Below are 27,746 nucleotides of genomic sequence, written 5' to 3'. Positions count from 1 at the left end.
AAAGGTTCCATCTATTGATGACTGGGGTACAGGAAATCAGTTGAATGTTTTCCTTTTGTCCAGTCTACTGCATATATTCTTAACACAATCAAGAGGAAATTTGAGTACTATAGAGTATTGCAGCTTCCAACAGTCAATCACAAATGGCCTTATAGACCACATGTGAAAGGAAAGCAAACCAGACTATAAACCAAGTCAGCAATTGAATACAGTGCAACAAAATACTTTACTGAAGTGAAATAGTTCTAACACTGCTGTATGAAAAACATCTTTTGATAACCCGTATGTGTAACATTTACAAGATAAAGTATTTATTTCACCTTTTTAAGCCAGCTGCATAAAGGAAGAGTATGCCCTCTCAGATATGGATACTTACAGTGTTGTCATTGTATTGTGTCTACTAATTAAACCACTTTAGATATTGTAAATATCCGTGAGTCTCCATTTCACAATGCAAGTGTTTTTAGACAGCCACATAATTAGACCAGTGGACCAAAACACACATGACATGTTAAACACTATAGTAGAGAATAACAAGACGCTCAAAGCTAATCATAATGTAAGAGAGAAATAAAAAGAGGCCGTCAGGCAGCCTTAATTGCTATACTATTGTATCTATAACAGAATAATAATTTGCAATTAATAGTTAATCACATTATTGAAAGTTGACCTAAAACTCTCAACATCTCATTTTGATTTATCTCCTATCTATTACACATGAATCTAAAAAGGTTGATACTTGAGACACCAGCTTTCCTCTTGGAATTCTGCATAATTTAATCAAGAAGGCAATTAAATTCATTAATATCTTTGTTTTTCCTCATATTTTATTCATGTGTTCCCTTGATTGTTATATACTGAAATACATAGGATTAACAGAAGCAATCCCAGTTGCATTAACAGTGTGGATCCATTATTAACATTACCAGCCTTACTAGAGGCACAAGCCATAAAAGCTGGCATAAATATTCTCCAACTTAAAGCCTTTTGCACAAATATGGATAAAAGGAAAGTAGGACGGGCAACCAGATGATATGCTGAGTGGTTATTTGTTTTTCTTGATGGGATTAATATCACTCTTATCTGTACAAAATGTACAGCTAGCCGATGGTCAAACTTAGATTATAAAATTCAAGAAGAAAGCAGCTAGCCGGGCTGTATCCAAGTTTTCACCTACCAGGACCATAAATCAGTATATTAAAGAGGCCCACTATGGTGTTATGTGGTTCATGTGCTGGACTTTGTATTGGCCGGGATCTGGTTTCCCCTTACCCTAATGAAGTATTCAGAACGTTACAGTATCTTGCCAAGACATATTCTGTGCATAACAGGACAAAATGTTGTTTCAAACCTGACCTGCTGTCTAGTGGTAAACACAAGATAAGCCGTTTGATGCAGAGCACAGCAAATATTGCTGTGTGTGACCCCACCCAGAGTCAGATAAGAAGAATAATGCTGTTATCTTATAGCTACACATTTCTATTTCCTTGTGAAAAAGCTATTCTTCCAGTCCACTAATGACTCCTGATTTAGTGGATGAGGAGTGATATTGCATTATGCCCATTGGGTTGATTAAAAGTAAAAATGTAACTTGTGGATATTTGGTGCAAAGATATGTGTACATTATATTGCTCAACATAGTAAGATGCTTCATATAGTTATGTATAATCATTCCAGTACACAGTAAGAGGTTCCCCTGTTAAAAAACAAATATGGGTGTTAAAAATGTAGAATCTGAGTGAATACAACCACACTAATTAAATTCATATTAGACATGTGCTAATGGTTGTTGCCTGTAAGAAGCCGTATCTAAAATGTCAGAATGTACCTATGTGCTGTAGAGTAAATGCCAGACATATAATTATACCACCAAGTGGAATGATTCTTGGAAAGAGCGCCTCTACCCTTCCTTGTTACTGTCTACCTTGCTAGATCTCAGTTGTACAGCCTACTAGAAATGTGTCATACAGAGCACCCACTACCAAGACCTTAACCAGCAACCCACACATCTCTGTCTCTGCAATGAAAACGCACACCCACCCTGTCCTTTTCTCTCTTTTTGATGATATTCCATCATGATGCTCACACATGGTGAGGTATAATCAGGGACAAGGTCATAGTCATTAACCAGATGGCACGCAGCTGAAGGCTAGTTGTCGTAAAGGCAATATGGTAGACCCTTGACACTCATTCTAAGGAGAATGCATTATTCATGTGAAGCCCCACAACATCAAACCATCCATAGATAGCAGCCTTCAAGGAAACAACCTTTAAGATAACACATCTAGTGACAGATGGAAAAGTGCAATGGTGAGTTAGATTCACCAGGAAAAGGCATTGCATCTTCTTCTTGTAAGGTTGAAGAGGGCTGATGTGGTGATTACTTGATGCAATGTTTGTAGTGGTGAAAGTTAATAGTTGAATACTTAGTTTCCCAGGATGATAAAGCCATGGAACAGTGATATTCAATAGCGAAGAAAGTTTATTCAAAGTAAAATGACCTGCTAAACCAGTTAAGTTTTCAATGTATTTAATAAATTCATCGTTTTAGTATCCACATTCATGTTATAAGAAAACAAGTGTTTCCTGTTCTTATGAGTATACATTAAAGCTTCAATTACTACACTCAGAGCTAGATAGGTAAACCGTAGCAAATCATTTATCTGAATACAGTTTCTTTCATGTGGTTCATAGCAATCCTATCAAATGTTAGAAGGATATGAAAGTAGTTATTACAGTAGTTAGTTAATGATATGGTAAATCAGTTCATGCATAGATACAGTAGATTGTAAAGATGAAGCATGTGATGACATTGTCTCGCACATGAATTTAATATCCATTAATTACAAGGCATAATTGGATGCAACAGCTTCAGTTTATTTTGCAACATTATACATATTGACATCAAGTACTGGTGTTATAAAAACATGGCACATTGTTGTTGTTGGTACATCCTGTCCCTTCCTACCCCTGCTCCTAGCACTAGGAGGGGTTAAATGCAGAGGTCCAATTTCACTGTGTGTGCTCTGTGCGTGTGTGACAAAAATAAAGAGGGTTTCGTCCTCCGGTTCTATCTATCTTCTATCTTAACTATACTTGATGTACAATACATTCACTAATTTTGGATTTAAATACGTAAAATAAATTCTCATTTCTACTTACCATCACAGCAGCAATACACAAAAAATTGAATATAGATTCTGACAGGAATTGGTTAACATTCATCTCATTATTTTTGTTACAGGGCCTCGCTGACAGTGTTCCCCCTCATATCATCATCTCCTGGTATGTGAAATGTTCAGTTTGTCACAGAAACAAGCTGACCTAGGTAGGTAACCAGGCAAGCAACGTCATTAGACATTTGCAATTCCAAAACCTATAGGACTTGGCAAGAACTAAAAAGGCTCCCTTCATCTAAAATAAGAGCTCCCTGTCCCTTCACTCATCACTCAGGCCATCTGCCTGGAGACATAAGGTTACAATGGTCAGGAAAAGTGGCTACAAAAAGTAGTTAGTTTCCTCTGCTGTGGACACCCTAAAGATAGACATATTAAAGGGCCCATGTCATGCTTTTCCGGTTATTACCCGTCCCCTTGTGTGTTGTGAAGGTTTTTATGCATGTAAACGGTCTGCAGAGTCAAAACCCTCAAAGTACACCCTGTAGCGAGTAAAACTCTAACACAGAAAATACCTCCCCAAAACGCGTCGTTGGGGATGCGTCATTGTCCATTGTTTACTTCCTGGGTACTGTGTCGTAGGAATGGCCAGTAGCCGGATTGGCCGCAAATGGGCCAATCCGTGGAGCCGTTACGTTACGTCCGCGGAGCCATTACGTTAAGCCCCCGCTGATTGGTCCAAATTGAACAATCCACGGACTTCCTCACACACACACTCAGTGCATGCAGCTCCGAGCCGTTTAGTGGAGAGAGTGAATACTGCTGAATACACGTACTTTACAGAGATGCTGTATGCGAAACCAATGTGAGTTTGGAAAATTGCACAGTATAAATGTATTTTAGTTTACCTAAACAATGGAATTATGATCAGTGGAAATGGCCATGACATGGGACCTTTAAAATAACTTTCATCCCCCTGTCACACAAACATATCCACTGTTCAGCACTGTCACTGTTGAAAACTTGATTTTATGTATCTACCCCTTATTGTATTTTATGTAATCTTATGTCCGTTTTACACTTCTTTAATAGAATGCAGTAAAAATAACCACTTTCAATTTCATGAAATGTAATGGACCACAACGTTGCCTTATCTTATCTTACAATGTGCCTACCACACTTTCAAAGCAAAGAGCATATTGGTTTATATAAGGCTATTAATACATGGATTTTGATGAAAGGCCAATGAAAATAGCAAATGATTTGCAGTATTTTAAAGTCTCTTCCTGGTTGTTTTGAAAATACAATTGTTCTAAGTATTGTGCTCTTTTGAGTTAAAAGCAACCATCAAACAGCATACATTACAATGTATGGCCTGAAGGATATAGTCTACGCATGTAATAATCTATAATAAGTGTAGTGTTGAAGAGAAAAGATTACTATCAGGGGTATCTACTTCAGAAATGTCCGTCTCATTCAGACGCACCACAGGAGGCAGAAAGAGAATATAAAACCTACATCAAATTATTTGCAAAGAGCCACATGCTGTACCAACTCTTTTGTTTCTAAGGGTTCATTTAACTCTTTATACAAAGGAAACTGTTGCTACTGTGGCCTGTGATAAGGTATTTCAGTGCTGTGTCGACAGGCATCATAATCTGCTCACACACTCTTTCTTGTCCATTCAAGAAATCCACTTGGCTGTATTTTTATGGATTGCATTTATGATCATTTTAATCTTCAACAGTTATAGAGTTGACATGTTACAAAATAAATAACAGCTTTTACAATATAAATCAAACTCTTGTCAGATTTACATTTTCATATTTTATTGTCTTACAGCTTTTCTAGTTCTTCACCATGTCGGTCTACAGTGTTTTAATTTCATAAAAACTGATCTGGCAGAGATCAACAATGTTTCTTTTTTAATGGAATAATATTTATTGATAACATTTAACATATTTTCCTTACAGATACTTTGTCTAGAAATAAACCATCACTGCACATCAACCGACAGAACATCACATCGTATTCCCAAAAATAGAAACAGAAACAAACAAACGAGGAGAAGATATCCCACCAAACCATGACCTCATGCACCAATTCACCACCGAATTAATACAACTATATGGCAGTTCAACTGGTTGTAAGTACATTGTGCAAGACTCACCTCATTAAAACAAGTAACACGACCATGTAAAAAACAGTAACTACTGTATAAACCCAGAAATAGCACAGACCTAAAATTTCTGTACATGCCTGTTTTTTCTCTTATGGAACATTATAGATAAATAAAAAAACATCCATCTGTGCGGTCATTCAACATGCAACTGGTCTAGCTGAGCAGAGCTCAAGACAGTTTGTGTCTCTCTTTTCCACAGTAGCTTATCAATGTCTGCATTCTTCTTTTAGGACTATATGTGTGCAGCACTCTGCGGCACTCCTGTCCTAACGTATACAGACGAGGCCTCGGGTTAATTGGTGCTCTTGTGTGAAGTGTTGCTTCAGTGTTGCTCAAGGCTACGGAGAGGGAGGTGTCTTAAGAGAATTACAGGATCCTCCCTGGCTACCTGTGGTCCCCTGGTACTGCGAAGAAGAATCAAGCACAAACAATGTTAGAGTGTTGCGATGCATGGGTAAAAAACACAATCTCATAAAGCAGATGCAAAGTCATATCAGCCAGAGCCAATTTCTTCATCATGGAATCTCCAAACAAATGTACTAACCACCTACTATGTTAGGAATTGGGCAGTAAAACAAACAAAGTCTCCTATTTAGTTTCATATTTATTTATGTATTCCCTTGTTTTTTTAAATAGACGATGTATTTGCAAAAAATAATAAAAGCGGCTCACTTTGCAAAGAAATATCTAAATAGGATTTGAAAGCTATCGGCATGTAAGACTGCAGTGCTTTACCGTTTCGGGAGTGAAGTGAGGATGAGGAGCTTTTGAAGATTTAACAGCTTTGACTTTTGACTTGGATAATAATAAGTGGGCTTTCCAAAGGCCCTAATAAAGATTTCAAAGTACATACTCTAATTGCCCAAAAAGAAACATTACAAGCTCAATTTCCTGTTTTCTCTGACTCTCACGCAGAGCCTTTGATGTGCAAACAATAAAGCAATTTCTCCAGGTTGAGTGCACAGTTCCAGGAAACCATCCTAGATACAACTATACTATATCTACTGTTTCATAAAATCAGTTTTATTGTCACTCCAGGCTCTCCGATTCATCTATTTTTCTTTGCAAATTTCATTACATATTTAAAGTGGACCTATCATGCTATATTTGAATAATATAGTGTAGGACCATACCCTATATAAGGCATATTTATACTTTTTATTTTTCAAAATACCAAACAGATCATGCATTTTAGCCATTCCTCATTTCACTCAATTTAACACTGTCTTTGCATTGGCTGATTCTGTGAGAACAGCACCATCTACAGGCCTGGCATATGCACTACAGCAGAGGTGCCCAGTACGTCGGGGGCAATGCTGGTAGATCGCGAGTCATTCATAAAAAAAAATAGTTAAAATAGACAAACCTCCCTTGGCCTCCCTGCCACTTAATTCAGGAGTTTACTTGATTGACAGAAAAAGCGACCTATCGCTTTCCAGTCTGTTAACCCAGAATGCAAAGCGCTACAAAATCAGTCAAGTGCCGGGAGAGACAAACAACAAAATGAGTGCGGGACCGAGCAAAAAGCTAAAGACATACCACTTCCACACAGAATGGGAGGGAGAATGTTTTTTTGTGATGTCACATTCAAAGGTTATTTGCCTTATTTGTAAAGCAAGCGTCGCTCTGCCAAAGAAAGGTAACGTGGAGAGGCATTATCGGAGTGTTCACAAGGCATATGACAGCGACTTCCCTCCGAGTAGCGAGTTGAGAAAGAGAAAGGTCATGTATTATTGCTACACAAACATTATCTCTTAGTCTTAGTGTCGCCAACTCGTTTCTAACGTGCAAAAATACAAACAAATGCGTCTATGGTCGGTGTATTTTCTATATTTCCAATCCAGAAGAGATCTCTCTCTCCCCCGTCTGTTTGCAAGGGGGCGGGGCAGTTTACACACACGCATCTGCTACATGCAGCAACACATGGAGGAGATGGTGGAGAGAAGCGCTCCAAGGTGTGGTTACATGTTACCCGTCTTGAGGTGGACAATGCTCGTCACCAAAAGTGTTTAGCATGTAAGGGCGGTAACACGAGCAATTTGTCTAAACATTTAGCAAAAGTGCACCACATTCAGACGGACGAATGCTCCGGGTTCGACTGTCTTTCTAGTAGCTCTGTATCCCCATCCACGAGTAACGTTTCCACATCAGGTGTTATGTATGCTAGCAGCAACACACGGAGTTAACTACATTATACAAACATGGGTTAATGATTAGAGGTAACAGAGTTACTCTTTATTTTGTTAAAGTTTCAGCTATTCTGTTTACAGTTCTGTCATCAGATTATTTAATACGATTTGTTAAAACATTGTTGTTTCTTTTGATTTGAAATATTATTTATTTAATTTAAATAAAAAGCAATGTTAATTTTGTTCACAATTTGTTAAGTTAATTTAATAATATATGTTTTTTTGAATCAAGTATTCATCTTTATTGTCTTCATTGTTAGTTTCCACATGCCTAAAACAACCTCAAACTAAATCTAAAAGTTGATGGCTAAATAAGAGCATTTGAGAAATTGTGCAAGACACACAGTAATAGTCCGAATAGTCGATTAATCGTTTCATTAATCTATAGATTAATCGATAATCAAATTAGTCGTTTGTTGCAGCCCTATTGTAGTTATCCCATGTATAAATAAAACGTGTTATTCAGCAACCCTTGCAATTTGGGATTTTATTTTTGGTTGGTAGACCTCGGTTAGCTGGTCATGTCAAAAGTAGCTCACCAGCCAAAAAAGTGTGGGCACCCCTGTACTACAGCTTCTCCAGCGCTTTCGAACGGCAATGTCCGTGGCTGTCTCCTCCTGATTGGTGGAGTTGGCCCAATAGCCGTAGCGCCACTTCTGTGACGTCATAGAAGTGTTCAAATCTGGATCAGTCTGTATCAGATCCGTTGCAGCCCCTTTTTAAGAGATTTGGGTATGGAGGAAAATAGAGAGGGTTGTGTTTTCTGACACTTGGTGAGTTCCCTGGAACACCGGGGACACATATTCATGTATAAAAGACGTACAAAAGTGCATTTTGCATGATAGGTCACCTTTAAGTTTTTCATATTTGGGTATTGCATTACATTACTTGCCACATATCAAAAGATGAACTGCTGAACAGCAGGCTTAGTGGATGATGTTGGGAAACCCTATATGCCTGTGGCTGAATCACATCAGACACGTATCTGCTTTGTCTAAATAAATAAATAAAATAAGATAAATGTTAAGAAGTAAAGAACAGTTGAACTCTCAAAGATGTCCAGAAAAACAGTACATTACAAGTTTATGTGTTGGCTTAAAAATGGTCTTTTTGAAACGAAATACCCAGTTTAACACTGTTCTGTGGCTGCATGTGGTAACTCATATAATATAATTTTCAGATCAGATACAAAAATACACCAGTCAACACACTGGATGTTTTGGACCCTGCCCATTTCTCTTCACTGATGATTATTAAATGATGTATATAATGTTTCTTGGTTTTCAGCATACTTTATCAACTGCTGAATAATACAATGGCTTCATAAAAGGCGGATTTTCTTTTCTTTTTTAATTTATTTTGATGTTCAGTAGCTTGCAGCCATATTCCTATTACCGCTGACCAAAAATATTTTCACAGCCTCATTCTAACAACACACTTCTTTATCAGTGAATACTAATGAGTCCATTGTGCCTAATGACTGGGCAGTGAAAAGCCTAATCACTTATTCATTTACACGCAGTTTTTCATATCAGCCTTGATGTCAAATATGTTGTGTTGCTCATACTTATTTATTTGTATATTAGACTTTGTTTTATAAATGTCAGTTGTACTTATTTGCCTTTAGTATCTTCTTTTTCCTTCACTTCACTACCATGAAATGTTCCAAACGTGCTGGCAACACATGTGATTTTCAAATATTCAGTTTAGCTTCTTCTGCTGGATTCCCATACTACTACTACTACTACTACTACTACTACTACTACTACTACTACTACTATTGTCTCTTGGAAAATCTAAATTTTGCACAAACTTTCTTTTTTTAAACAAAACCTGCAATAATTTAATTTGACTTGACCACACTTAGACACAGGTCAGAGGGTCTGTTGGTAATATATTATAACCTCCAACCAAATATCTAAATATATTATTTGGTAACAGCATGTTCCTGCCTGAGGTCTAATATCTACATACGTAAGAGCATTTTTGACAGTCTAAGTAGCACATTATAATCAGCAAGAGCAACAATGAGTCCCTGTGTATGCATGAAAACACAGCCTTGACTGTAAGGTTTCCTCACCTCAACAATGGGGTGCCAGTGGGCGACTGGCTTTCGGGGACATGTGAGCATTTCACTCCAATGGGCTCGACCGAGGTTGTCTGCACCGTTGCCAACTCGACAAATCCCAATGACCTCATTATGGCCAACACTGTAGGTGCAGGAGGGAAAGACAGGAAAAACATGTGATCACGAGTTACCATGTGTTTAAAAAAACAAACGACATATATGACTTGTAAAAAGCCTCATAATGAGTGCTTACCGGTCATAGTCCATGACTGCAATCGAAAGGCTGATCTGCTCTATATTTTCTGGAGGGACATCAAAGACAATGGCCTCATTATAGACTGGATTCAAAGTGTTCCTCTTTGTCGAAGTCTTCCTCTTCTTCAGTCTGCGACCTTCACACATTAGGGAAACCTTCACGTATGGATCTAGAAAGTGAGACAAACAGATAGTGAAGACATTTGGTTGTTTGCAGGATAACAGTGAGAATCAGTGAGAATCAGTAGAAATTATCATATTTGAATTACCAGATGCACCAGTGATATCCATGGCTTTCAGATTGCGAGCCTTTATCATGGTAATGGTCAATCTCCCCGCCGTGGGCAAGTAACAGAGTGAAAACATCAGATCCCCGAGGTCCACATTATCCTGAAAGACAACACACAACACATTTAATCTACCATGAGCTTCATCTTTGATACTGATTCTATTGGTTTTATCAATATAAAAGCAATTAGACAGTCGCTCTTTAAATTATATCATTGTAATTCTTTTCTAATTCCTTGCTCTTCTCCATTAGCCGAAGGTGAAGAATAATGGCATGGCCATCTGATGTTTGGGGACAGATTGGATCTCTCTATGCTCTCCTCTGTCACATTGTTCAAATAATAGCCACCCACTTTTCACCCGACATGGAGACTTCTGCTGAGCTGCAGAAAGGCAGAAGCTCACTTATCACTTGCTCTTAAAATAACTCTACCAGAGAAGTGAGAACCAGGAAAGCACACAAACGTGTCTGCTGAAGACAACTCCTACGGTTGAATCTCATGCGGATCTACAGATTTTAGGGGAATATTGGGTTGGTATTATATATCAGGTGTGATCTGATAATTAATTTCAGTCTAATCATTCTAGAAATGGAAGGTTATTGACTTGATGATCACATCTATATTCAGAAATATATTGGTAGATTAAAGCCCAAAATTGTTACAAGAGATAGGTTTGATAGATATTAATGGTTTATGGCATTTTATTTTGGTTAGTGAAGTGTCTCACACACTTTGACATTATTGGGGTTATTGATCTTGGGTGATTCAACTTCATTATGCAACAAACAATCATGAAAATAGTGATTTGTCAAAATTGGTGTACTACTACTTTTGAAAAACATATTTCTTTTTTTTTTAAACAAATAATACCCTTTGCACAGTATAAGATACACTGCAATAGTGCAAGAGCTTGAAGTTTGATTAAATTGTCATTACGTTATGAAAGTAGGTCAGGAAAAAAAAAGTCAATGTCCTCTTATTTTCTCTTAAACTCTTTTCTCAGAGTTTTTTTTAGAATGGAAATCAGTCCTTTGAACTATAGTATGTCAGCATAGCTACGCATACATGTCTCTCCTGTGATATGGCCCCTGTTTTATCTGTATTATCTTACTGTGTGTGTGAGTGAATATACACTATGAGGGTTAGAAGGAGGAAAGTGGGGGAGAACGAGAGATACAGTAGGGGAGAAAGTTAAATTGTTTAAAAGCTCCATCCTGAGACCTCAATAGCATGCATTTTAATTTGCATGATCTGTTAACTGCCTTCAGAAAATAAATTGCACATCCCAGAAGGATGCTGTGGGCTTTACACGCTTCATGGTGTCATACCACATTCAAATCCAAAATGATAATTAAAACTAAAGAAACCAGAAATAAGCCACATTAAATAGTAATACATTGTTAAGCTTTTGTTTTTTTTGCTATCGTCCTTTTCTAATGCAAAACACGTTTTTCATCAAGCTGTTTCCAATCCATGGCTAAACAAGCCGAGTCTGGCAATGAAAATAACCATCTGGTCAATCTCAATATATGGGCAATACTGATATAATAATTATATCATTCCTATCAATAAAGTCAATTAATCTCTCTCTGAGTGTGACAAATTGTCCCTGCAATGAATGCGAAATGTCCTACTTCTGTACTGCTGTCCAAAGCGATTAGCAAAGCCTGGTTATGAGGATGTGTGTGTGTGTGTGTGTGTGTGTGCGTGTGTGGGTGTGTGTGTGTGTGTGTGTGTGTGTGTGTGTGTGTGTGTGTGTGTGTGTGTGTGTGTGTGTGTGTGTGTGTGTGTGTGTGTGTGTGTGTGTGTGTGTGTGTGTGTGTGTGTGTGTGTGTGTGTGTGCGGGTGTGTGTGTCCATGCAGGTTTGTGTGTGTGCGCACGTGTATGTGTGCATGAGTCGAGTAGTGTGGAACTGATAAAAACCCTGAACAGTGTGAGAATGAAGCGTTCCAGATAATACTGTGAATCTCTGGTCCCCGTCACCACCTGTCACATACCATTATATTCCAACTGTGTAACATTGATTAAAAATCAATAATAAAGGGCAGAAGGGCCAGCACGGCACTATAACATCCCCAGAGGTCGAGACTGTACACAACAAATATCAATATCTTTGTCAATATAAATACTCCCCTCAGGTTTATATCAAACACACTGACAGAACAAATAACTCCATGCCATTTTTTCAGCCGAGGAGTCCATTTCTCTGTGTGAGCCATTCCCCTTGTTCCTGACAGAGCATGGTTCAAGATTCTGACTTCCCCGCATGCAGACATGAGAGAGCGGGCATCACCCTCCTTACCTAAGGGGACTGTTGTTTCTGTATTTTGCTTGGGGTTAAATAGATTGGAGCGGGCTCTTTAGCTTTTGCAACTATAGTGCTGAGGCTGATGAAATATTCAAAAACTTCTGCATGACCCTTTATGTGGCTATGAATCCGCCAAGCTGAAGTAGGTTAGGGTACTTTCCGCTGTGAACTTATAGGGCTCATTGAGCTGACTCAAACTACAACATATTCAGCTAATTCAATTTACTTTAACCAAAAAATAAAATGCTGAACCCTTTTTAAAATGTTTTTTTCCCCCGGGATCTTTATGCAGGTCCTTCTAAACTCTTTAAAGTTAGAACCTCTTCCCTTTTCCTATACTGTAATATGACTCCATAATGTGGATCAGCATCATGCCATATATCTTTAATAAGGGAATACAGTTTAAATCCACTATTTATGTTCTACAACTTATTTTTGTCACTTTTACGAACTCAAAACCCAGTTAGAGTTGTTTGATTCATGAAAGTGGGACACAGCTGCTGACAACATGGCCTACAATTACATATGAGGGCTGTCAGTGTGGTCAAGTGAAGACTGTATGATTATAATAAACTGTATACCAATGCCTTCATTTTGAAACAAAAGATTGCCATACAGTCTTTTAAGTGTTGCGGCAGGTTTGCTTGTCTTTCTTAATGGCCCAAAATAAGGTGTGTTGTCAAGGATATTTCCAGGGATGAGTTATTCTGGTGTACTCATGGTTAGCAGCAGTAAAGTCTGCAGTAAAGCCTTAGTTCATGGTAACATGCTCTATCAGGTGAGCCACTGGGGCACCCTGACATTATTTCTGCTCTTGTAAGCAAATATGTAATCATCTGGCAGGTTCCTACTCAACATTTTTTATTATTTATCTATAAAAATGAGATTGAACATTTCAAAAAATATCCTCCTCTACACTTCAGAGATTACGTGAGAGAACAAAGAAGAGAAACCTGTTAACAAGTTTCAGTGTTTTAACAGGTTTATTTTCCAAGCTAAGCTCCACACCTCCCTTTACCATGGAGGCTATATCTAGCCATGATTGACAGGAGGACCAGTAAGGCACACACATTCAGGTACTGCAGTATAAATCTTATTAAACTGAAATGGCCGCAGTGCCGACCGTTCATTTGCATACACAGCGAGAGACAGAGCAGCAGGAAACAAACTTTGATAGCTGCATAAGTACAGGATGCTTTGCTTATGAGATACACAAGAGACAGATACACACAGCTTGTCAGTCATATACTCTATGCTGCTTTATATACTGTACAACTGACTCAGTGTTTGCTGAATTGGCAAGTACTGTAGCTTACATTACATTTAAGCAATATTAATAATAATAATGATAAAAAGTGATGACTTACATGCAGTATATCATAATGGGTTGTCTTTTCTAGGCCTAGAATAGTGTTTCTATATGTTATATAACATATATTAACATTTCTAAAAATAGATCAAACAGAGCAGAGAGCCAGATCGGTCAGACAGGTTGTAAAGGAATCCAAATGTTGGTCAAAAAAAGAAAGAGAAAACCAAGGCGATACAAACATTAAATGATGAATATTGATCCAAATATTCATTACATTTAACAGACTAACTGTGTGTGTTCCCCTGGTGGGTCTGCTTTAAGCGTAGCCACCATGTTTCAACTGCAATTACTTTGGAAAGTAATCTTATCCAAACAGATTTCACCAAGGGACAGAGCAAAGCAAATGTAACCCACCACAACACCTGCGCCTCATTGATCCTGCTGCACTGACCTTAGGATGAAATGAATTGTCTGCATGAATCAATGACTTCAGTCTTATAAATGCCACTTAAGCATGCCATGAAGAAAGGGATCAATTTAAATCTGGATAAGCTCCCACACTGAGATGCCTGTCAATAAAGCAATCACTGGAAGTATACACCCATAAATATCAAAGCATTTAGTCAATTACTTAATAGATTTGTCAGATAAGTTCCAGCTGTACAAGGCATCAAAAACAGGAAACTGTCAAAATCATCAAGTTAAAATCTTGTTTAAAATCTTTTTTAGACACACACACTCAATATTGAAACGATAGGATTTCTTTTTTGTACAATCTGCTTCCCTAACACACACACACACACACACACACACACACACACACACACACACACACACACACACACACACACACACACACACACACACACACACACACACACACACACACACACCACTGTATCAACTGGCTGTCTTTTGTACAGTAAAAATAGCAGGTACAATATGGTTCTAAAAAACCTCAAATACCTGTTACTGTAAAGTTTCATTATTTTTGAATCACTGCTTCCCACAATTTGATGTACATTTTGTAGATGAATCAAATATATAAAAGTGATGATATATCAACACAGATGCTTGATATGTATTGTTTGGAGTGGCTGGTCTTAAAATACTGAATTTCGAGCTTTTCGTTGGTATTGAACAGATTGAGCAGGCAATGCAACAAGACTCTCACCAGCAGGGTGAACATATAAGTGCTCTTCTTTAAAGTGACGCATGTTGATGTTGTCTACCAACTCCTTATCCTCTGATTTATTCAGTTCAGTGTGTTTAAATAGGCATTCAACTTTATTTGATATTACTTTTATTTGATATACTGTCAGTCTGAGATGCACTGTGCTCGCGAAAATGTGAGCTCAATATGTAGCTCTTTATAAAAATTGCAACAAATCAGTCAGACTTCTTAAAACATCTCTTACCTTTTGCGTAATAATACTAACTGAAATATAACATGGCATATCTAATTGACCATGACATCATTTTGATTGTAAGTGCTGACTCACCGTTGAGACGTACTGGATCTCCCGACAGAGTTTCGTCTCCCTGGGAAAATCTTCCAGATCCAGGAAGTTGTCCACGACCACTTGGCCAATAATGTCATGGCGTGAAAAACGGTCGAAGTCATAGACACTGAAGTGCAGCTTACGTTCAGGAAGCTCAGAGTATTCCACGGGGAACAGGAAGACCTCATCAAACACGGGGTTGAGGGTCTTGCGGTGAACCTTGGTCTGGTGCTTGGTCTGACGGTCGGGGAGCAGGTAGATCTTAACGTAAGGGTCAGAGGTTCCGGAGAAGTCCTTGGCTGGGAGGTCCTCTGCTTTGTGGATCTTAACTATTAACTGTTCCAGGTCGCAGTCAAATTTGAGGATAAAGCAGAGGCGTCCACAGCCCCCGCCTCTGCGACTGCCTTCCTCTCCTTCCAGGGAGCGCTGTTTGTAGAGCTCAGGTTTGAGGCGACCGAGGCCCAGCCCCATTCCAGTGATGGAGTCCTGCCTTTGGAACTGGGCCACATTGAAGTCTGGGTTGGATAGGTTCATATGCCGGCGAATGGTCCCTTGTCTGTGGGCAGATGAAAACAATAAACATCGCCATAAAACTCTAATGGACTGAAACAGAAAAGGCACGAAGGCATTTACGTCAGTACTGGATGTTTCTGCACCTCACAATTTCCAATCAGTGCTAATGTTGCATGCAAATACAGGAAGTTGTGTGCTCTTGATGTAAAATTGGAGAAAGCTGTGTGAAGTGTAACTAGCTTTAATAATGGAAGCAAGGGTTTACATTCTGCCAAAGGCCTGGAATTGACCTCTGCTTTGTAATTGACCTAAACTCAGTTCTCATTCATAACACTCCGTTCGATGTCTCACTATGCGATGCGCCTCATCGCGGAGCAAACAGAAACATCAATCTCATTTACTAGGGATGCACCGAATATACGGCCACCGAAAATTATCGGCCGAGAATGGTTAAAAAGGCCCTTTCGGCTGAAAGGGTTTTAGCACCGAAAAAATATCACCGAATGTCAGAGAACAGGGTTACGTTGATACTCCGCATATTTGTCCGGGTGTTTTGATTTCAAGTGGTGGAGTAATCCCGAAGTGGTGAAAGTCTTTGCAGTTACACCCCCTCGAGAAATGTCAGCTGAACACGTTTTACAAATCGCAATCTGCGCCTCTCTCTCTGATATTTTTAAATATCTCCAAGCGGCAGACATGTTGGCTGTGAGCCAGCCGCGAGCATGGTCGCGCGCCATGCTTGTCGCCGCGTTTTGATTACGTCATCACAACAACACGTTAGGTTACCAAAGTTATAGGTGCATTTGTTGTTGTTGAAGGCCTGGCTGTTACAGTCTTTATTTACACTATTTTGTTGACGTTTATGCAGTTTTAAAGCACCTTGGCTTTGTTCTGAATGCACTTTGTTGTAGTTATCCTACAGAGAAAAGAAAATGCACTTGACTTGGAATTAATGTACTGTATGCATTCAGAAGGGCTGAATAAATGTTTTATGGACCCATAATAGTGATTATTATTTAAGTTAAGTGTTGCCATAATCATGTCTTTTTCCATAATCAGGTAGCTGAACAACATTGGTAAAAAATGTATACATTATAAATATATATATTTCTATATATATATTTCTATATATATATATTTATATATATATATATATATATATATATATTTCTATATATATATATATATAGAAATATATATTTCTATATATATATATTTCTATTAATCATTTTCGGCCTTTCGGCATTCGGTTTTCGGCCAACTGTTTCCTATTTTCGGTATCGGTTTCGGCCAAGAATTTCCCATTCGGTGCACTCCTATCATTTACGCCAATTCTGATTGGCGGGTGATCTCGACGTCATCGTCAGGGAATCCACCCCCTATAAGTAGCTTGCGCCACGACGCATGCGTCATTCAAACACCTCTTCTCGCTTCAGAGCACATCTCTTTATCGGCAGCCGCGCACCTTAACTGTCCACAGATGGAACCAATCTATCCTAGCTAAATTCGGTCGACGGACGCTCGCGAGCTACCCTTAGATATTCTTCGAAGAGAAGATTGTTGGTACTAACACACCAGTTAGTACCACATTCGACCTCACCTTTTTTCCTTTTCTCCGGAAATCGAGAGGTAAGGTTTAGACTTCAAGCTAGCTGCACACCACGCCGCTAGCTTGTCTCCCTCGCTATCGATACCACGACGGCAAGGATGTTTTCTTCTATTCTCATACCAGAGAAAAAATAATTAAGGGCTATTAACACACCAGTTAATACCCCTTTCGGAAATAAATCTACGCCATCGCTTTTCTCCGGACTAAGGACGAGTTGTTAGATTTTTTCCCCGGCAACTTTCCTGCTGAGAGCGGGCCCTCTCCCCGCCGTCACCACGGCAGGCAAGATGGACGCCTCTCTCCCTCACACCAGAGGAGCCGGGAACTCAGTTGCAAGGCTCTGTGGCTGTGGGTTCAAGATCTCGGACACAGACACACACCACGCGCACGTTTGACCTCCGGTTCCCCCGTGCGCATTCCCACCCCTGGCTCTGAGAACCCATCTCTGACCAGAGTGAGAGAACAGCAGCACGCATTGATCCTGATAGTTCCGCACTGACCTGTAATGTAATGGCAGGCGGGGATTTATCAGTGGCTGTGCGGTCAGCCATGACAGCCCCCCCCCCCCCCCCCAAGGGACATTCTGTCCCGGGCGGGGGGGACGATGTTTTCGCCCACACCCGGGGTGTCTCGTCCTATGGACCTGACCCGTAGGTGGTGCAATCTGAATACAGTGAGTCTCCCGAGGGGCAATGAGCACTGCTCAGAGTGCGAAAGTTTCCTCCACTGTGTCTCGTTATGACTGAAAGTGGAAGATGGGGAGGAATTATGTCCTTAAAAGAGGACACACCTCTTTTCAATGTCCCGGTGGAGTGATTCTATCATTTCCACAGGACCTAATTGGAAGCACAGGATTTTCCAGGTTACTAGTCCTTGTGCAATGACTGGCTCTGGCATCCGCCAAGCGAGTCAGTGACTTCATGTGCTATCTGTGCGTCCTCCACGCACCTAGTTCGTCCCATGGCAAACTAGAGTGTTGCTGAGGCCCAATCCTACCTTTATCCTAAGGTGGTTGGTTCAGATACCCCAATTGACATTGAGGCAATTTTCTTTGCCGCTGTCCCCCCCCCCGGGGAACAGCAGTTGAATTTGCTATGTCTAGCCCGTGCTTATGCACTTATGTGGACAGATCAAGGGAGTTTTGTGTCATAATGACCAACTCTTTGTGTCCTGGGCTAACCCTTACAGGGATAGACCCGTTACTAGGCGACGGTTCTCCCACCGAATGGTAGAGACCATTGCTTTGGCCTATACGAGTCGGAAATTGCGGGAACCTTCGGGTTGCGTGCTCTTTAGACTCTGGGTCTGGCTACACCCTGGGCTGTTTGCTCAAGGATGTTTCCATCCAAGACATTTTTGCAACGACGGGCTGGTCCTCGCCACTCACTTTTGTCCGCCTTTATAGTATAGACGTCTCTGCTCCCAGTGTGGCCCGAGCAGTGCTGGGCGCCCCGCTGAGTCAGAGCTCTACCTGTTAGGTTCTGGTTATGTAACCCCAGTTCTCAGAGTAACATGAAGTGAGATGTCTCACCAGACGGCCCTCCTTGCTAAGGTGAAGCGAGAAGAGGTGCTTATTTTGAATGACGCATGCGTCGTAGCGCAAGCTACTTATAGGGGGTGGATTCCCTGACGATGACGTCGACATCACCCGCCAATCGGAATTGGCGTAAATGAGATTGATGCTTCTGTTTGCTCCGCGATGAGGCGCATCCCATAGTGAGACATCTCACTTCATGTTACTCTGAGAACTGGGGTTACGTATAGAGATGTCCCGATCCGATCACGTGATCGGGGATCGGAGCCGATCACGTGATTTTCAAAAGATCAGAATCGGGAGAAAAAAATCGGGGATCGGGATTTTTTCTTTTTTTAAATACTTTTTTAATTTTTTTTATTCAATATTACAAAACAAAAATGACCATGTTCAAGTCTTAAAATCATCCTGAGGCCTTAGTTTTGGTTTCAAATTACACAACATCATGTATGTGTTGCTTCTTTGGGGCTTGTTTTCATAGACCTGGTTGCTTATTTCTCTCAAATTTGGCAACAGAGTGGGCAGAGCACAGTGTCTAATTGTAGCAGTAAGCTAACGAGTATTGATAAGCTTTATTTTTTTTGATCCAATGCTGCACAACTGAACTGATCCAATGCTGCTGTGAAAAAATTAAGCTATATCCATGTTGGATAGAATATCCAATTTATATTAAAAAAAATAACCTTTAGGGACAACTTGAATGCTTTTATTTTTATGTTTTCCTCTTAATGCATTGCATAAAGATCGGATCGGGAAAGATCGGTATCGGCAAATTGTCAAAATCAAATGATCGGAATCGGATCGGGAGCAAAAAAAGGTGATCGGGACATCCCTAGTTACGTAAGTAACCTATAGTTTTTAAGTGGCCTTACCTTAACCGCCAATATTGTATTTTTGAAATTGTCCCAATGTTGATTTTTTTTGTCTGGCAATGGTGTTGAGAGCCATAAGCAATGATCAGTTCAAACCTAAATGAATGTAAGAGCTATACTGACCCAATTTCAGACATGAGGGGACCAGAGGGCGGGGGTTCAGTTATCTGACTCTGCATACGAGGGTTGGTGTGAACCCCATTTTGCCGGCTTTTATTCTCGGCGTCCAGTGGGATGTCTGGAGATGTGTGGCTGATCTTCATAGCTGCCTCTGGTGTGGCAATGACCACAGGTGGTGGGGATACGGGAGTCACCGGAGCCTCCACTGATACCACTGACGCCACAGGAGTAGGCTCTCTGGCGATGGGGCAGATAGACGACTCACGGCGGTTGTGTGGAGGGGGGTCCACAGCAGAGTAAACTGGATGCCTTGGAGCGAGCTGGGAGGGTATTGGGCTCATGGTGGGGTTGATGTGCCCATGGGCCTCCTTGGTGGTAGGAGAGAGCACACGCTCCCTCCATGGTATCCAGCAGAGCTTCCAGGAGACAAACAGAGAGACCCCAAAAAGGGCCAAGCCACAGGCAGTCACCACCAGCGACAGCAGACTCACCGATATATCTGAAAAGATTAAAGAGACTGGAATAAAGATCTGACAGTAAATTCAGTGTTGTTACAAACACAACCATGGGTATGTGATATGTTGGCTGGTAAACTATTCACCTGTGGTGGAACATTAGTATTTTTCTTTTTCGAAAACGTGCTTCTTACCACTTAAAACACTTTATTTCTCTCTGTGTTTTTGTAGTGTACCAGCAGACTTTCAGTGTGGTTTTCTCCTCTTCTTTCCTTTCTTGTGACAGCATTCTCCACAAGATTAATTAGGATTAGCTATATTTATTTAATTATCACTGGAGCCTCATATCTAAGCCCCAAGTGGATTGGGCCCAATGCTGTAATTTCCTTTGCTGATAACAGAAGAGGGATAGTGTGATGAAACAAAGGCAGCAGGAAAGGCCTTTTCAGACAATCTTATTGTACTTTAATACTGTGGTGGAGCAGTGATTTTATGTTTGCAACAGTTTGGGAAAGGGGAGATTAAAGGTACTGAGGTTAAACCCGTTTTAAATGGAGTTTATAGTAACAACTTCTACTTGTAGAATAAATGAACAATGCATGAAAAAAGGTCAGCGTGTAGGAGTTGAGGTGTGAACCAACAGTACCAAGGGGTTTCTGAATTATCTCTGCTTTTGAAATAATAATAATTTGAACGAAAAATCGTAGAAACTGAAACACAAAAGTGTTGAGGTTAAGTATATGTATGACTCTTTTGCATGAATATCATAAGTAGTCTGAACTTTTTTGTATCAAAGGAACTCATACCATCATGGAAAATAGAGGGAATACATGATTAACCTTCAACCCCTGCTGCACAAATTTGGTTTTATGTTTTAAAACCAAATATGTACGGTAGGAAAGTATAATAAGCCTCACCACTGAGAGGTGAATTATACCTCGTCCTTTTTACTTTTGAAACATTGCATCAGGATTTTAAAGATTGTTTGTTGCAGTTAATGTTTTATACTTATTAACTTGTGGTTTCATCTCAAGCAATGGACCACACAGCAGTCCACAAACATCCGAAGAGTTAAGATCAGCATGTACTGTCTCATTATGAAAAGGTTGGAGTGCATTTCTGAGATTAGCTTTTCAAGTTTATCTCACAATGTGCAATTATCAAAAGCATAGGTTCTCTACAGTATGCTGTGCCCCCTTAATCTCTTTGCTCCAATGCATGTTTAACGTTTTTATGAGGTAAAAAATGATAAAGTGCTTATTACTATAATCACTCAACACAAGATAACATTAGAACTGAATTGAAATTCACATCATGACAAACTGTTATCTTTAATTCTTCATATAAGCAATATGGCATCTTTATTCAACTACATTGAACAGTGCCTTTCACTTACATCCACTGAAGGGTAAAAATCAACTGAAAGTTTCTTTGCAATTAAAGATAATCTTAGTGTGGTAAAATAATACCTAGTATCCTATTCAGGGTTCTTTAAAGCTTAATTAACCCACCGGGCATGTGCCATGTGCGTACAATTATAAAATACACATGAATTTAATTTTTTTTTAATTTTCTTAAATCAGATGTATTTCTGACGTTGACTTTAATAGCCTCAAATCAGCATTCCAATTCACAGTCAATACCAACAACTACAGGTTATAGTAGATGTTCATAGTTTTTGAATGTTCTCTTTATCATTTTTGACCAAAGTTTGGGGTGTGCATTGCTAAGTAAGGCATCACTGTTACATTTTGAAGTAGTTTCATGTGATTGTTAAAAGTTAAAAAAAAAGATGTTGTTACCTGTGTTACTTATTGATATATTTTCCTATGATGCTAACTAATACTGAATATTATGTACAGAATTGAACTGTTGCTGGATAAATAAGTTGAGGAAAAACATTATACGTATGTGATGGTACATCCTATTCACCTTCCTATCCTAAGCCCATCCAACAATGGTGAATTCATTGATCGCATTGCACTGAATAACCTCATTTATCACGTTAGTGCTGTAGTGTACATGTAATTAATTCAAGACATTTTTGAAAATGTGTTTATACTACACGTCTCTGTGTCTGGTACTGAGATGATGATCTTCCATTCCTGCTTAGCCACTGTAATGTTTACTAATGTACTGTATTGAACTGTCTCCATGGCTTCTGCTCAGTGTGCTATGTTTAAAATAGCATCAAGTCTGCTGTATCAACCATGTCTATTATTGTCTAAGCTTTGCTCTGTGCGAAGGCAGTGATACAGACTTGCGTCCAGTTTATGTGCTGACAGTGCAACAGTTGCCTTCAGCAAAAACAAACTAATGTTTTGGTAATGATGATGTTGATGAAGATTTTTTTTTTTAAGTGTTTAGATTATTACATTTAAATTTAGTGACACTAATAAATGCTTTTCCTGGGTGGCTAGACAAAATTGTTAAGCACAGCTTGTCGCTTTATTAGGCAAAAAACTCAATTTCAAAATAAACGCATGCTTATATGATGATAACAAACACTATGATAATATCAAACAAAGCAGTACTCTCATCATCACTTCCAGAATAGAGATTTCATATTGACATATTTGTTATATTAGCCGACAAACTTGCCATGCATATGTTTTTTAACTAGCTGACTTGATGAAGAGCTTGGACAAAGCAATTTGTGAAAAAGTTTCTACAGAAATTGACTTTTTCTCTTTGTTTCCTATAAAAGTTCTGCTCTCTATTTCAATAAAAAATCATCTGTATTGAGGTTTGAATTATGGAGTTGAGTATTAAGAAATTTCTAATAAATCCCATGTTCTTCTTACAGAGCAACAGAGTGAGAAAAACATGTGTTTTTAAAAGAGTAACCAAAATCACAGAACATCTTGAAACTGAATCATGTATGGCAAGCTGTGCTAAACATCTGATGTAGAGGTAACACCTCATATTAAAAATTATTCTAAGGAATGCAGTAAAACATAAATTGCACATTAGTTCAAAGTAAACAAGGCAATATGTCACACCACATTTAGAGAAGTATGATTTAAATGACAACCAATCTCAAAGGCCTTTGACAGAACTAGTTTTGCATTACCTTTCTTCAAACTCCAACAGCACAGCCTAATACAGGATGGATCTGTGTGTGTGGGTGCTGTCATAAAACCTCCCACGGGATCTCGGGCGAACTGTACTTTCTGTGCTCTGAGATTCTGTGAATACCAGAGTATGTGTGATTTGGTAGACTAATGTGGAGAAATTGAGGGACTTGCAATCCGAGGACAGTGAGCCCACAGTCAGCTTGGCAGGCCGCCTGCAGTGCTGCCTGGTGGAGAATCTGTAGACATCTGGAAGAATTCAGAAACTGCCTTGGAACAAAGGGGGTGGACCAATTTTAGAGCATGGGACTATAAGGTGTAGTGTAGGAGGAGAGCAAGTGGTGAAAAAGCAGTATATGGACCTTTACCTCCTGAGTTGCTATGCCTTCAACAAACCTCTCTGTGGGTAAAAAGGGTATGTGAAACATAGTATACTGCACATGTGAGTGGTTCTAATTGGTTGTTTTAAAGGCCCTGACAACGGCTGGTTTCTAGCCTCACAGAATGTTATATTGACCTGATTTTATATCTCTAACTAATTAGTTGACTACAATTAAAAGCAGCAATGCTGTGGAACCTGCTCCAGCAGCCATTGCTTAATGTTGTGCACAATTGCTTTCTTGACAAGTCTTAAATAAAACTATACCCCCCTTATGTCTGTACGAATAGCCAGCTTATATAAGCTCAGCCTAAAGACTATAGAAGAAGAGGGAAACTGCTAACTTGGCTCTGTTCAATGGTAACAAAGTCAACCTGAGCAGATCTTTAACTCTTTAAATGACACATTACATCTCATTTGTGTAAACCAAAGTTTAAAGTTTAAAAATGTCAAGTTGTGGTTTAACTAAGGTTGTGTGCTGGGCTTTCATCATATCGAGGACAGCAAGATGCCCAGTGACAATATTACATATTCTTTTGGGTTTAATTATCTTGATCAACAGCCTTTTACTGTCATGAGGCGCCAATGTTTGTCCGGAAATATTGGAGCTTTCAGAAAAATCTAAATCTCCCTGTTGTGTGAATATGAAAACCATTTATAACTCAGAAAATGAAAATTGCGGTAACTCTGATGTGAAATGAATGCCGTCTAAATATTGGCAAGTAACAGATACTTTATGGAGTCTTGTAATCACTGTGAGGTTGCCAGGCAACCGGCAGAGATTCCAGGAAGTTTGGCCAATCCTTTAAAAAAAACTGTAAAACCCAAACTTGTAATTTTTTTCATGGGTTCCAGTCTGTATGCTTAGCAAAGCTTTGCGGCAACTGGCTGCAGCTTCGTTTTTAATGGACGTAAAGATATGAGAGTCATATTGATCTTCTAATCCAACTCCTTATAATACAGTAGCATATTATAACCATATTTAACACCTTTTGAAAAAAGGAAAGATATATATGTTGATCTGAACGCCATGTGTATCAAGTACTACTCAAGTAGTTGATAGTCACATATCTTTCTGCTAGTACTAGACACATATGAAAAGATGGTCCATTAGGATAACATACAAATTAAAGTGGACCTATCATGCTATATTTGAATAACATATTGTAGGGCCATACCTATATAAAAAAATTCTGCAAATTTATTTTTTCAAAATACCAAACAGATCATGCATTTTAGCCATGCCTCATTTCGCTCTATTTGCTCTTTTTTAGCCCTGTTTTTTGCAAAGGCTGAATCTGTGAGAAATCTTCTTCGCTGCTTTTGTGGCAGACTACAGCGCCACCTACAGGCCTGGCATAAGTACTACAGCGTCTCCAGCGCTTTCGAACGGCAATGGCCATCGCTGTCATCTCCTGATAGGTGGAGAGTTGCCCATATAGGCGGAGCTCCTCGTTTCTGACGTCAGAGATATTTCAAATCTGTATCAGATCCGTTGCAGCCCCGTTTTTAGAAATTTGGGTATGGAGGAAAAGAGAGGGTTGTATTTTCTGACACTTTGTGAGTTCCCTGACACACCGGAGACACATATTCATATATAAAAGACATACAAAAGTGCATTTTGCATGATAGGTCCCCTTTAAACCAGTTTGGGTTTCTCAAGTTTCCAGGTCAACATTACTTTTTATGTCAATAATGTTTGTGAATATGTTTATGATCAACCATTACCAAAGGCATTACACCCATACCTGAACTCTAGGACATAGGGTGTTGGATTAGTGTATCTTTCATCTACTTCCTTTGTCATTTTGTTGAAGTTGTTGCCATCATGCAGGGTCCATCATGTCGGCTGGAACTGAAATTGAACCTTGGCCAAGCCATCCTTTAAAGCTTTCTGCTTTCAGCACCTGTTATTGCTATTCTACCTTTCAAACTGTCAGTGCAATGAAAAAGACAAGAAACAATGGACCTATGGGGAATACGGGATGGAGGAGAGGGCTAAGGAATAGAGGGAATCAAGAGGAAAGGAGGGGAAGGTTGAAGGATAGGGGTGCAGAGAGGCACAGAAACAGGGGGAATTTACAAAGGGCTTTCATGTGGGGAATAATTATTAATGATAATTCAAAATGGATGGGGTAGGTATGGTAAGGGGTAGCAGTTACAGCTTGCACGCTCCTTCACATTATCTCATCTATATGTTCCAACACACACACACACACACACACACACACACACACACACACACACACACACACACACACACACACACACACACACACACACACACACACACACACACACACACACACACACACACTCACGCTGACACGATCGCACATGCAGGCATGCCATTCCGATGATGATGATTGTTAGTCTATGTGTTGGTAACGATGAAATGTGACTCAGTGGTCACGTTGATTCTTCACATGAGACTATAATGGATTTGGTTTCCAAAATCGTCATTATCTGATATAAAGATATATTATGAGTCCATTGCATTCATACAGTTTAGGTTTCACGTTGCCATATGCTCATTGTAAGACTACAATTGTAATATGTGGTAAACTTCAAAGAAGTATGATATGGCAAGTGCCACTCGACTGGCGAGCGCAGGTTCACGCGCAACTCCGGGGAGGAGGATATAGCCTACCGTCTATACAGTGATCATTCTGTGACTAAAAGAAAGCCTCTCACTGCCGGCATTGTACACATGTGTCAAATATGAAACATGTCTCATATCTCATCTCCAAACACTGAGTATTGGTTGTGAAAGTCCTCTTACCAATAGCTTTGTGCACAGTGTATAATGAAGAAAGTCACGTTTGTTCAATTCACTTCAATTGAATGCAACCGTTGAATGAAGCGTGCAAATGATGCCTCACCTGAATCCGAATAGCGTGGCCTGGCGAGGTCTCGGAAATAGTAGATAAAATCCAAGCAGTAATCGTTCTGCACTTCCCCCTTCGAGCAAAGATCGGACAGGAGTTCAAGTGCCTTTTGACAAATCTCGTCATCTCTGTCTCCAGGCATTTCCCACCAGCATCCTTATAAATGGAGGGTCTCTTGAGCACCACCACCACTCTACTCCCGCCTGACTATTCCACGCTCGTCAGCACAGCTTCTGGAGTCAACCACGCATCCAACGTCACGCCTACCTGCACGATGGAGTCCACGGAGACGCTCTGTATTAGAGAGAATCAAAAAACACTACTCCAAGTGGTCCAAAAAGCAGAAAGCGTTTCCTACATGAGGAGCAAAAATAGTTTTGGTGTGAATCAAACGGTCCCCTCCTCACACAGTACTGCTCTGGTTAAAAGCCACCGGTTGAATCCACGCAATGCCACTGCGGCGGCGCGCGCTGCCCAGAGTGCTGAAATGTGCGCGCGCGTCACAGAGCCGGACTCTCTTTCAGTGAACCTTTGCAGCACGCGGTCCTTTATCTTCTAATGACTTTACGCCTTCAAAAAGTTAAGGATAAGAACAAGTTGTTTTACTATAGGGAGAAATAGCTGGATTTGAGAGAGCAATTACCTGTAGCAAAGCCCATCACTTCTCCGCTGGATGACGGACCTGGTGTGGTTGTACGTGCCTGCACGTGGCCAATCAGGAGATGACATGACTTTTTTTTCGCTCGTTTAATAATTTTAAAAACTTTGCCGAATAAGAGAGATATCACTCAAAAGCCGCACATATAACATTGCTTATGCAAGGTAATGGACTTAAAGTAACCACATTATTAAAACCAGTGAATGGCTGTCAAATACTTTTGTCAGTAAGCTCTTCACATCGTGGTCCTGCAAAGACAACCGCAGTTATGGGTTTATTTGCACTGACATCCATGATTTGTCTTGCCATACCTAATTATAATGAGAGCGAGAGAGATATATAGAGAGACAGAGGGAGAGACAGAGGGAGAGAGAGACAGAGGCCAGCTAACCTGGCTGGCTGCGATTTATTGTATTGTTTC

At 39.8% G+C, this 27,746-nt stretch overlaps 1 protein-coding gene across 1 annotated transcript; it reads right to left on the bottom strand.

Annotated features, from left to right (window-relative positions):
• Positions 1-4,818: 4,818 nt before the first annotated feature.
• On the bottom strand, positions 4,819-27,323 carry syt9a (synaptotagmin IXa). Its single transcript, XM_079662916.1, has 7 exons — positions 26,662-27,323; positions 19,875-20,370; positions 15,224-15,779; positions 10,080-10,200; positions 9,809-9,980; positions 9,568-9,697; positions 4,819-5,702 (listed from the first exon to the last, which is right to left on the bottom strand). Exons 1-7 carry the CDS (start codon positions 26,807-26,809, stop codon positions 5,637-5,639), a joined length of 1,689 nt encoding a protein of 562 aa, XP_079519042.1. The 5' UTR covers positions 26,810-27,323; the 3' UTR covers positions 4,819-5,636.
• Between the last annotated feature and the right edge of the window lie 423 nt (positions 27,324-27,746).

Source organism: Notothenia rossii (genome assembly GCF_949606895.1).
Source record: "Notothenia rossii genome assembly, chromosome: 2".
Lineage (NCBI taxonomy): Eukaryota > Metazoa > Chordata > Actinopteri > Perciformes > Nototheniidae > Notothenia > Notothenia rossii.
This window is presented reverse-complemented; position numbering and strand designations above follow the sequence as displayed.

Coding starts and splice junctions, on each gene's coding strand:
- syt9a (XM_079662916.1), bottom strand. CDS start 26,809: ATGCCTGGAGACAGAGATGACGAGATTTGTCAAAAGGCACTTGAACTC. Junction 20,371..26,661: donor GCCACGCTATTCGGATTCAG/GTGAGGCATCAT, acceptor TAATCTTTTCAG/ATATATCGGTGAGTCTGCTG. Junction 15,780..19,874: donor CCCCTCATGTCTGAAATTGG/GTCAGTATAGCT, acceptor ATCTGCCCACAG/ACAAGGGACCATTCGCCGGC.